Genomic DNA, 12,562 nt, shown 5'->3' with positions numbered 1-12,562 from the left:
CAATGACTGTTTTATTTCATGTTTCCACTCTTCTTGAATAAAGACAAAGAGGGAAGCGAGTGATGTGATTGGCTGTTGCTATGAGCTGAATGAGAGAAAGATACTTCATTATCACATAAAACTCTTATTGGTAAAAATGGCGTTGAAATGAAAATGAAATGTCAGTTTAAATATTTGAATTTGCATATTGGCAGCTGTAGACTTCTACACCCTCCTGTCTCTGTAAACCCACTGGCCTGTTTCCATGCTCCAGTAACCTAGAACACACTGAGGTGAAAGGAGCCTGACTCTTTACATGTGACCAGATGTCTGCAAACACAGGAATGTCACAACTTCAACACAAACCACACGACCAGTACTTCAAATCTACTTCAACCTTTTCAAAGTGTTGCTAGTTATCAGTTATGAAAAGATTGCATTTGCAAACTTTTGGATTAAGACATGATGAAGCAGCAACACCCAGATCTCAGCAGAAGGGCTGGTTGTAAAACATTCTCTTCTAGTTGCCACTTCCTCTGTCATGCACCGATCAGAATCAAAGTCTGGACTGTGACCTGAAGGGCAGAGGGTAGAGTGCATCACACCATGCTTCCAACGTTAAGCTCTGTTAACGGCACACAGTCTTTGTGTCATTTCTACACATTCCCATGCTGCTGTCCGACCTTTTAACCACAGAACCGTCGTCCTGCACAATCTCTTTCTCTACTACATGAGGCAGGAGCACTTTCCCAAAGCCTCCCGCATAACTCAACGCCTGGAGGGGAAAGAACGAGGGAGGAGAGACGGATCAGAAGACACACTAGACATCTGACAAAGATCTGCTCAACAGTAGCTACTGACAAGATATCACAAAACACAGAAGCACTTAGTGAAAGCACATCACAGACTGTGATGTTGGTATCGTGACCATCGACTCCTCTCATGACCAGTAGATGTTTTAAAGCGGCTCTCCAGAGAGTTCATTTTTGGAAGCACTGACCTTCTCAAAGTCCTGTCTGGCTGAGGGGAGGTCTGCAGCCAGCGAGGGCTCTCCCGTCTGCTTCTCCATCCTCTCGCCTCTCACAACCGTTGTCTTGACAACCTTGCTGACCTTTCGACCTTGCACTGGCTCCACCTCAAATTGTGACGCCGCGGCGGCTCCCGGGGCCACAGGCTCCGAAAAGGTCAACTGGAGAGAACACGAGGAGACGGTTATGTTCTGTAGAATGTACCGAGTGCTTTTATGTTTTATCGAGTGTCATTGGGGCCAAACTTCAATCTACTTTCATGGCCAGATACCAGCAAAACTATTTATAAATCAACCACAAGTGTGCTTTATGTTAGCACGTATTAGCTCATTTTAGCATGCTAAAACACCAAACTATGATATTGAACATAGTAACCTGCTAAATATCTGCATGTAAGCTTTGTCATTGAGAGGATGTTAAATATGCTGCTGTTAGCATTTAGCTGGAAGCTACCTCACAGATTCTATATCTGATATATATATATATATATATATATATATATATATATATATATATATATATATATATATATATATATCTTGATTCTAATGCTAGTCTCTTCACATCATACAGAGAATGAATGAAGATGAGATGATTAGCACACATTACAAATAACATTTTTATTGTTTAATGAATGCTGTATTTCAGTCAAAGTAAAACATGTTACATGTAATGTGACGCTAGTTAGCAACATTAGCTAGTTAGTTAGTTTGTGTAGAACTTTAACTAAACTATAAGGTGACATCTTGGAATCCTTAGTGGACAGTTTTTTCATTTTCTGGTCACAGCGTTATATTAAGTATTTTCAAACTTAATACAACTTTTGAATGCGGCAAAAGAACTATATAAATATAACAAATACTAGATGCAGTCTTACTAACTCACTGACGAGGATTATTAGCAAAGAACGATTTTCATAAACTACACAGATTGTGTTTAGGTCACATAATGGAAACCAAGTAATGCAGATGTGATTAGTGGTGCTAATATGAAACCATATGAAAGTAGATGACTCTGACCTCTTTTTGATCTCCCCGACTGTGAAGCACGGTTCTCTTCACCACCCTGGAGACAGTGTCTCCCTCCTCAATCTGCACCGTCTCCTGATGTGAGCCCTCGATGGTCACTTCCTGTGTCTCCATGCCGTCTGCTGACACATATTTATGAATCACCTTCCGAGTGATCTGGAGGAGGAAATCACACGCTGTAAAAACTGTAAATTGTAAACCTCTTTCATCATGCAGGCCAAGGAATAGCACTGTGGTTAGAAGTGTGACTGCTGGATGTGGACATCTGTGAATGAAAGCTTACTTTCTTAACCACCATGTTGCCATGCTCATCTGTGTACTTCTCCTCTGTGACAGTGTGTGGGGGGATATCAGGTAGGTCATCCGCCTGGAGAAAGACAAAACACATCCATCAGTTCACATGTTAGAGGAACCAACATGTTATTATGTCAAACAACATGTGATATAAAGCACCCATACATGACTAACACCAGCCCATCTGCAGTCTATTTAAAGCCCCTATGGGTGTAACTCTGATGCAACTGTAGGATCATTCAAATCATTCTGGCATAGATTTGTTTTGTTTTTTTGTAAATATATATATATATATATATTTAATTTAGTCAAAAGTGGTTTCTCACATTGCTGTCTTCCAGTCTCTGTATTGACACTACCACTAGGGGGTGCCAAAGTCACAACACATTTTAAACATTGGGGCTTAAGTTCTATAACAGAAAAAAAGAAAAAGACACAGACAGGAGTGTGCAGACACAAATGAACAAAAAAACAACTAAATGTCATTTAAAGGCCCCTTTTCACACTTAGACATTTTACTTTTTGCTTGTAACTTTTGTAACTTTTGTGCCAAGCAAGTAAGCGGCATTCTGTATGATATAATTAACCTGGTTAGTCAAGTATAAAAAAACACCAAGGAGCACTAAACCGCTGGTTCCCTCTCCACAGTGCACTGCGGCTGCACAGCTGCAGCAGCTGATGTTTGTTTACCTGAATGATAACTCTGCGTCGGACCACCCTGGTGGTCAGCACCTCCTCCTCTGAGCTATCAGAAGACAGCAACCCTAGCTCCTCTGCTATCTCCTGGGAGAGCGCACACAACCAGCATGGGTCAATGTATCAGGCCTACACAGTGTTGCTACAGCACACTGCTGCAGACAGCAGCTGTTCCTTCTTTTCTCTGAACCTCACTTTTTATGATTCGCTTGCCAAAAGGTGCATGTACAGACAAATGGAATGAAAAAATGTATGGCTGTACACAATAGTGATGTGAGATGAAGAGAAGGCACAGTTATACACAAAACTTTCAAATGAAATAAACGTGCAAGGATGGGAACCAGTGCGCGAAATACAGGATGTCTCAGACCCCTTGAGATCCATCCCCCGAAAATGTCCAATTTAAATTGGGTGATAATTATTTAATCTTGATCTATCTTGTGAAGGTTTTTTGCTAGATGATAAACAGAACAATGCCACAGATAGTGAAAAGATTGCTGATGCCGCAGCGACTAACAAGGATACTGCTACCAGATTATACACTATACACTATCGGCAGGATACTACATTTAACCTTTGCGGTCCTGCTACTCCCTTCCATGTTTAGAGTCAACTACACATAAACAAAATGATGTGAGTATTAACTTCACATCATGGTCTGGTCATGGTTTTGCCTCTCCAATCCACAGGCTGTTGTCCAATAGATAGATTTTGCCTGTACTGCCAAGCTTATAGTATATCTGATTGTGGGTCAGGTCGCAAGTTGGAATTTATTTAGAGATAATTGAGGGTAATGGTTCGGTTTCAGCACTTGGCTTTGCGGGTGCAGGCTGGGTTAGCACAAAAAGCCTCCCTGGAGGTAGACCCCTATGCAGCTAGCCAACATGACTATCCCAGGTGCTACTTTTGGGGTTTACTTAGAGTCAGACAAGCGCTTTGAAATTCCACACTTAAAAATAATTTGAAAAGCTGTAGGAGGCTTGTGCATCCATTGTTTGTTTTTTAATTCTCGTTACCCCAAATCTCTACAATGGATTTGGCAAGTGGAACGTTAGCATGACCCATAGAGTCACAACAATAACCTTTATGGGAAATATGCCAGGTAAAAATATACTGTTATTTTCCTTTAAACTTTGAAGTATGTGTGGCAAATGGCACAGCAATGGACCCTCTGATTGTCAAGTGTGTATTTTCGCACACTGATGGTAACAACAACAAGCAGAAATCAAAGGATGCAAACAGTTGCAAGTGTGAACACAGAATTATATATTATGAATTAAGTTCTGTTTAGCAGCTCGTAAATGTCACCAATGCTGACCTAAAAATGAGGAACTGCATATACATCACACCACCAATGGCAACAGCTTTTTCACACACTGATGACACAGCAAATCATCACATTGTTAATGTTTTGTTATTTCCTTGAAAGTGTAGGCACCCATGCACACAAAAGCACTCATCAGCCTCATTAAGGTCAAGTGCCAATTTGCGTAGTTTATCTTCTGAGTCTTGACTGCAGCACCACAGCAACAAGTCTGGCCTGGCTAGAAAAAAAGCAAGTGCAGCACTCTGCTCATGCGCAACACCAACCCCTTACCCTTCCCAGGAAGTCATCGTCATCGTAATACCCTGCCTGATCTCTGGAAGGCAGCTCCTCACACAACGGGAGGTTGGCGTCTGTTTGACATTCCTGTGACTCCTCCGAATCACAAGCAAATTCACTGAGACTTTCACTGCTAGAAGAGAAGCGCTTGTAATCTTCCACTTGGAGGAAAGGGTGAGCAGTGTACTGAGGGCTTCCTTTCAGGAAGCCACCATCAGAGCTACTCCCAGGCATTGGGGATGGGGGTTCAGAAATATGATAGGTAATCTCATGTTCCAGTTTCACTTCTTCTGGTTCAGAGAAGTCATAGAAAGCTTGTCTGCACTCGAAGAACTCCACATCTGAGTCAGAGTGCTGTGGAGAGTCCAATCTTTTACTGAGTTCCCTTGGTACGACTTTTGGATCCTCTGATTCAAATTCAGAGACTGTTTTCTCAAATTCTGAGAGGACTCTGTTAAAGTCTTTAGAACTTTCAGACGCTCCCTTGGTGGTGGCATCAGTCACAACCTGAGCTGAAATTGAGTCACTGAACACTGGAGACACTGGACTCAAATCATTCAAAGAGGCTTGGCTGCATTGAGAAACTCTCAGTGTTTGGTGTCCTGAAAATACTGCTTCATAATCTGGTGGTACCAAAAACTGAGTTGACATGGGTGAAAAAAGCTCACTGGGCTGTGCTTTGTTACGGGAGAACTCCCACTCTGGGTGCCCTTGTGATAAGCCCAACTTTAAACATGATGTATTCTCAGATGCAGGTAGAATTGGAGTAACAGTTCTGTGGGTTGTATATGAGTTTGGGTCATACACCGCAACGTCTGTTTGAAACTGTGTTTCCTCTGGTGTCTGAGCAGGAGCCTGCAAGGGAATATCAACATGATCTAAATAAGTTTACAAAAATAAAAAATCTGTGTACAGGTTAGTATGCACCATTAAAATGACCTCAACAGTTCACCAGGTTAGCACTGTGCAATGAGTATTTTCCATACAGCCAATATCTCATTTAAGTTTAGGACACTATTGTGAAGCCATTGCATGCCACTTTAAAAGGAGATTAAGGTCAGACAAATAAATAACAACTGAAGGACATTTTGTATAAATTCCAGACGCATTTAATGCAACTGCACACCATTTTGTTATTAGTTCATCAAAGCAGTTATTTGCTTTATCCAAGTGACATGTTAATGAATTTGTCCAAAACAAAAGGGAGTATTTGCTTGCTTGTCATGCTCTCAGTCTTACCCTTTGTGAGACTGTCTTCTTCTTTAATTCTCCAGAACTGATGTGTAGGATCTTTGTCTCCTTTCTTTTTGCATCTTGAACTGGTGATGCTTTCACAAGAAAGTCTTTCTGGAAGTCTTCCTCACAAACCGTGGTTTGTAAAGTTGTGATACTTTCAGCTTCACATCCATGCTGCATCCATTCGCATGACAAAACCTCTGATTGCAGTCCTGTCATTTTTTGACAGTTAGGATTGACATTTGTCTCACTAGTTTGAATTAATAATGATGACTCCAATGGCCCTTTGTTAGGTAATGATGAAGGTAATAAAGAAGACGTCACATGACTCAAAAGTTCAGTAGCTTCACAACAAAAGCCTAATTCCTCCTCTGACTCCACAGTTTGAGGGCTCAGTGGCCTTGGGCTATCATCAAACCAACAATCAATAGGTAGAGCAACAAACTCAGAGTCTGATGACAGAGACACTGGTGAAGATGATCTATCAACATGGGTAGCATCCATAAAATAAGAAGATAATATTCTCATAAAATCAGGCACTGGTGAGTCAGGCAATAGGTGACTGAACTCATTGACAGATGAAATGGATTCACGTGAAGATGGCCTGTCAGCATCTCCCGATGACGTGACCATAAGCTCGCACTCTGAATCTGAACCAATTGATTCAGGTGATGATGACCTATGTGTAGGCTTGTACTCCAATGATACTGTAAACTGAGGGATGGGAGAGTCTGGAGAAAGTGACCTGTTCTCATTGAACTCAGGCATTGATTCTGGAGATGATGCTCTTTTGTCAGCCATGGACAGTCTGGATTCAAGTAACATTGGTCTGTATTCAGGCAGTGACTGAGACGACAAAGCCCTTCCTCTCTCATTCTCATACTCTGACGGTGCATATACTGGAGATGATGGCCTGCATGCTGCAAACTGAGATTCCAAATTTCCGAATGCCACATAATCTATATCTGATGGTAAATTGCCAGGCGAACATGATGCTGATCTCAGGAATGATACACATTCTGGCATTGCTATTGTAAATTCAGGTAAGGGGGAATCTGGGGAGAGTGGTCTAAACTCACTGACTGATGTTACAGATTCTGGTGATGATGCTCTTGATTCTATCACCATGAATGAACTGGGGGATATGGGTCTAAAGTCTATCAAGGATTCTGGTGAATAGCGTTGATCATCATCCTCTGTGTGAGACACTGATACTATCACCGAACCACCATCAGACTCAGTTTGTTCCTCAGGGACAGGTATTTCAAATGTGTACTTAGCCTGTCTGTATGGAGCAGCCCCTGACAACACAATGTGTTCCATCACTGGTAGAGATGACTCTGAAACAGGTCCATCAGATATGACTTGTACACTTGAAGTGCAAAGATAGGCATCATTAGCTGTGTCTGTTGAAGTACATTTATGGATTTCCTCTAAAGGTGTTTTTTTGACATCATGCTCATTTTTATCTTTTACTTTAGTATCTTGATCATCATCTTGAACACTCCTCTCATGTTCTATTGTGTTGGCAATTAATTGCATAAATCCTGTTTTACTGCTGAAAGTTTCTCCCTCGTACTGAGGATCATGTACTTGAGAAATTAGCTTCCACAGCTCTGCATCATGAATTAGATTATACTCAGCTAAGATGACCGCTGATTCCTCAGGTAAGGTAGGTGCCATTGATGTTGATAAAACAGTGCTATTGATGGATGCTTCATTGGAAGTTGTAACTTTTAATTCAGGTATTGATGATTTGGTTGGCAAGAATAATTCTTCCTTATCTGATTCAAAATATGTTTGTGATGACCTTTCATCTGCACCAAACAGGTCTAAAGATTGTGACAAATCATCTGAACCTGAAATTTTAGTGGGTGATATATCTCTCACAGTCATGATAGTTTCTACAAATGTCTTTGTAAAATCAGGTATTGACGATTCAGATGGCAGGGGTTTACATTCATCATCTGATCTCTCCCAATGAGGTGATAGTGGTCTCATGTCAGTGACTTCTGTGTCGTATGAAGTCAAAGTATATTCTACATCTGACAATATTGAATCTCGGGAAGAACTCCTGGTGTGTGTTACTTCTGCTGTAGTCGTGAGAACATTTTGCGTAAACGAAGGAAGTGGTGAGTCTGGAGACAACCTCTTGTCTTCATCAAGTGATTGAGTAGATTCTGGAGACACTGACCGTATGTTTCCAAGTAACGTCAATGCCACACAAGAAAAGGGTTTGTACTCTGGTATGGCTTCAACCGATTGTGGCCTCTCTTGTATTTCTGAGCCTACTGATTTGGGAGAATCTGGTCTATCATCTACACCATAAGTCAAAGACATTAAAAACTCACTCAAAGCATACTCAATATCTGATTCAGAGGATTCAGGGGACGGTGATCTATAGCCAGCAATCCCAATAACACGGTCAGGCACTACTGGCCTGTATTCAGGTATGGGTGAGTCTGGTGGCAAAGCCTGATATTCATCTCCAGATGCCCCTGAGCCAGGTGAAGAGGGTCTGATGTCATAAACGAATGATTCAATGCTTAAAACAATGCATTCCACATCTGAACAGGTTGACTCAGGGGATGCTGTATTATGTCCATAAATATGTGATATGGCGGACTCTTGTAGTGCCTGTGTAAATTCAGGAATGGGTGAGCCTGGCGATAGAGGTCTATATTCATCGTTGGATGCCCTTGAACCAGGAGATGCTGCTCTGTCCTCCAAAAGCCAAGGGATACTCAAATCTGTTTCTAAATCCTCTTCTGAATATACTGATTCAAGTGAAGTGGATCTATAACTTACTCCCAACACAGTGGGTACACTCATGGTGTACTGGGGTAGGGGAGAGTCAGGAGACAAACATCTAAGATCAGAGTCAGACACTCCTGATTGACAGGATTCTGCTCTGTTCTCAAAATCAAACATCTGTGAAATCAAAGGAGAATATTCTAGTTCTGAAGCCTCTGATTCAGGTGACCATGACCTGTAAGCATTGAACTCAGGATCAGTCTCTAGCAAAGCCTGACTGAAGTCAGGTACAGGGGAATCAAGAGAAAGTCTTCTGTATTTACTCAGAGATGCCATGGACTCAGGAGAAGATCGATCTTCCAGGACAATTGGGAAAGATGACTCAATTTCCTCATCAAAGTCGAACAACACTGATTCAGGTGAACAAGACCTTAAGTCCATATGTGATATGGCGGACTCTTGTAGTGCCTGTGTAAATTCAGGAATGGGTGAGTCTGGCAATAGAGGTCTAAATTCATCGTTGGATGCCCTTGAACCAGGAGATGCTGCTCTGTCCTCCAAAAGCCAAGGGATACTCAAATCTGTTTCTAAATCCTCTTCTGAATATACTGATTCAAGTGAAGTGGATCTATAACTTACTCCCAACACAGTGGGTACACTCATGGTGTACTGGGGTAGGGGAGAGTCAGGAGACAAACATCTAAGATCAGAGTCAGACACCCCTGATTGACAGGATTCTGCTCTGTTCTCAAAATCAAACATCTGTGAAATCAAAGGAGAATATTCTAGTTCTGAAGCCTCTGATTCAGGTGACCATGACCTGTAAGCATTGAACTCAGGATCAGTCTCTAGCAAAGCCTGACTGAAGTCAGGTACAGGGGAATCAAGAGAAAGTCTTCTGTATTTACTCAGCGATGCCATGGACTCAGGAGAAGATCGATCTTCCAAGACAATTGGGAAAGATGACTCAATTTCCTCATCAAAGTCGGACAACACTGATTCAGGTGAACAAGACCTTAAGTCCATATGTGATATGGCGGACCCTTGGAGTGCCTGTGTAAATTCAGGAATGGGTGAGTCTGGCGATAGAGGTCTAAATTCATCGTTGGATGCCCTTGAACCAGGAGATGCTGCTCTGTCCTCTAAAAGCCAAGGGATACTCAAATCTGTTTCTAATTCCTCTTCTGAATATACTGATTCAAGTGAAGTGGATCTATAACTTACTCCCAACACAGTGGGTACACTCATGGTGTACTGGGGTAGGGGAGAGTCAGGAGACAAACATCTAAGATCAGAGTCAGACACCCCTGATTGACAGGATTCTGCTCTGTTCTCAAAATCAAACATCTGTGAAATCAAAGGAGAATATTCTAGTTCTGAAGCCTCTGATTCAGGTGACCATGACCTGTAAGCATTGAACTCAGGATCAGTCTCTAGCAAAGCCTGACTGAAGTCAGGTACAGGGGAATCAGAAGAAAGTCTTCTGTATTTACTCAGAGATGCCATGGACTCAGGAGAAGATCGATCTTCCAGGACAATTGGGAAAGATGACTCAATTTCCTCATCAAAGTCGGACAACACTGATTCAGGTGAACAAGACCTTAAGTCCATATGTGATATGGCGGACTCTTGGAGTGCCTGTGTAAATTCAGGAATGGGTGAGTCTGGCAATAGAGGTCTAAATTCATCGTTGGATGCCCTTGAACCAGGAGATGCTGCTCTGTCCTCCAAAAGCCAAGGGATACTCAAATCTGTTTCTAATTCCTCTTCTGAATATACTGATTCAAGTGAAGTGGATCTATAACTTACTCCCAACACAGTGGGTACACTCATGGTGTACTGGGGTAGGGGAGAGTCAGGAGACAAACATCTAAGATCAGAGTCAGACACCCCTGATTGACAGGATTCTGCTCTGTTCTCAAAATCAAACATCTGTGAAATCAAAGGAGAATATTCTAGTTCTGAAGCCTCTGATTCAGGTGACCATGACCTGTAAGCATTGAACTCAGGATCAGTCTCTAGCAAAGCCTGACTGAAGTCAGGTACAGGGGAATCAGGAGAAAGTCTTCTGTATTTACTCAGAGATGCCATGGACTCAGGAGAAGATCGATCTTCCAGGACAATTGGGAAAGATGACTCAATTTCCTCATCAAAGTCGGACAACACTGATTCAGGTGAACAAGACCTTAAGTCCATATGTGATATGGCGGACCCTTGGAGTGCCTGTGTAAATTCAGGAATGGGTGAGTCTGGCGATAGAGGTCTAAATTCATCGTTGGATGCCCTTGAACCAGGAGATGCTGCTCTGTCCTCTAAAAGCCAAGGGATACTCAAATCTGTTTCTAATTCCTCTTCTGAATATACTGATTCAAGTGAAGTGGATCTATAACTTACTCCCAACACAGTGGGTACACTCATGGTGTACTGGGGTAGGGGAGAGTCAGGAGACAAACATCTAAGATCAGAGTCAGACACCCCTGATTGACAGGATTCTGCTCTGTTCTCAAAATCAAACATCTGTGAAATCAAAGGAGAATATTCTAGTTCTGAAGCCTCTGATTCAGGTGACCATGACCTGTAAGCATTGAACTCAGGATCAGTCTCTAGCAAAGCCTGACTGAAGTCAGGTACAGGGGAATCAGGAGAAAGTCTTCTGTATTTACTCAGAGATGCCATGGACTCAGGAGAAGATCGATCTTCCAGGACAATTGGGAAAGATGACTCAATTTCCTCATCAAAGTCGGACAACACTGATTCAGGTGAACAAGACCTTAAGTCCATATGTGATATGGCGGACTCTTGTAGTGCCTGTGTAAATTCAGGAATGGGTGAGTCTGGCAATAGAGGTCTAAATTCATCGTTGGATGCCCTTGAACCAGGAGATGCTGCTCTGTCCTCCAAAAGCCAAGGGATACTCAAATCTGTTTCTAAATCCTCTTCTGAATATACTGATTCAAGTGAAGTGGATCTATAACTTACTCCCAACACAGTGGGTACACTCATGGTGTACTGGGGTAGGGGAGAGTCAGGAGACAAACATCTAAGATCAGAGTCAGACACTCCTGATTGACAGGATTCTGCTCTGTTCTCAAAATCAAACATCTGTGAAATCAAAGGAGAATATTCTAGTTCTGAAGCCTCTGATTCAGGTGACCATGACCTGTAAGCATTGAACTCAGGATCAGTCTCTAGCAAAGCCTGACTGAAGTCAGGTACAGGGGAATCAGGAGAAAGTCTTCTGTATTTACTCAGAGATGCCATGGACTCCGGAGAAGATCGATCTTCCAAGACAATTGGGAAAGATGACTCAATTTCCTCATCAAAGTCGGACAACACTGATTCAGGTGAACAAGACCTTAAGTCCATATGTGATATGGCGGACTCTTGGAGTGCCTGTGTAAATTCAGGAATGGGTGAGTCTGGCGATAGAGGTCTAAATTCATCGTTGGATGCCCTTGAACCAGGAGATGCTGCTCTGTCCTCCAAAAGCCAAGGGATACTCAAATCTGTTTCTAATTCCTCTTCTGAATATACTGATTCAAGTGAAGTGGATCTATAACTTACTCCCAACACAGTGGGTACACTCATGGTGTACTGGGGTAGGGGAGAGTCAGGAGACAAACATCTAAGATCAGAGTCAGACACCCCTGATTGACAGGATTCTGCTCTGTTCTCAAAATCAAACATCTGTGAAATCAAAGGAGAATATTCTCGTTCTGAAGCCTCTGATTCAGGTGACCATGACCTGTAAGCATTGAACTCAGGATCAGTCTCTAGCAAAGCCTGACTGAAGTCAGGTACAGGGGAATCAGGAGAAAGTCTTCTGTATTTACTCAGAGATGCCATGGACTCAGGAGAAGATCGATCTTCCAGGACAATTGGGAAAGATGACTCAATTTCCTCATCAAAGTCGGACAACACTGATTCAGGTGAACAAGACCTTA

General features: G+C 42.3%; 1 protein-coding gene across 2 annotated transcripts in view; it reads right to left on the bottom strand.

Annotated features, from left to right (window-relative positions):
• ank2b (ankyrin 2b, neuronal) overlaps positions 1 to 12,562 on the bottom strand; it is a 78,413-nt gene that overhangs the window by 2,836 nt on the left and 63,015 nt on the right. For both annotated transcript variants that reach the window (XM_068713736.1, XM_068713735.1), the window contains 5 exons: positions 3,020 to 3,112; positions 2,319 to 2,402; positions 2,027 to 2,191; positions 980 to 1,168; positions 663 to 754 (listed from right to left, as the gene is read on the bottom strand). In XM_068713736.1, the coding sequence (XP_068569837.1) occupies positions 663 to 754; positions 980 to 1,168; positions 2,027 to 2,191; positions 2,319 to 2,402; positions 3,020 to 3,112 (623 nt within the window). The remainder of the gene's footprint in view (positions 1 to 662; positions 755 to 979; positions 1,169 to 2,026; positions 2,192 to 2,318; positions 2,403 to 3,019; positions 3,113 to 12,562) is intronic.

The sequence above is a fragment of the Cebidichthys violaceus genome, unplaced genomic scaffold (genome assembly GCF_023349555.1).
Source record: "Cebidichthys violaceus isolate CVI_PGR_0920_01 unplaced genomic scaffold, fCebVio1.0.p SCAF_19, whole genome shotgun sequence".
Taxonomy (NCBI): domain Eukaryota; kingdom Metazoa; phylum Chordata; class Actinopteri; order Perciformes; family Stichaeidae; genus Cebidichthys; species Cebidichthys violaceus.
This window is presented reverse-complemented; position numbering and strand designations above follow the sequence as displayed.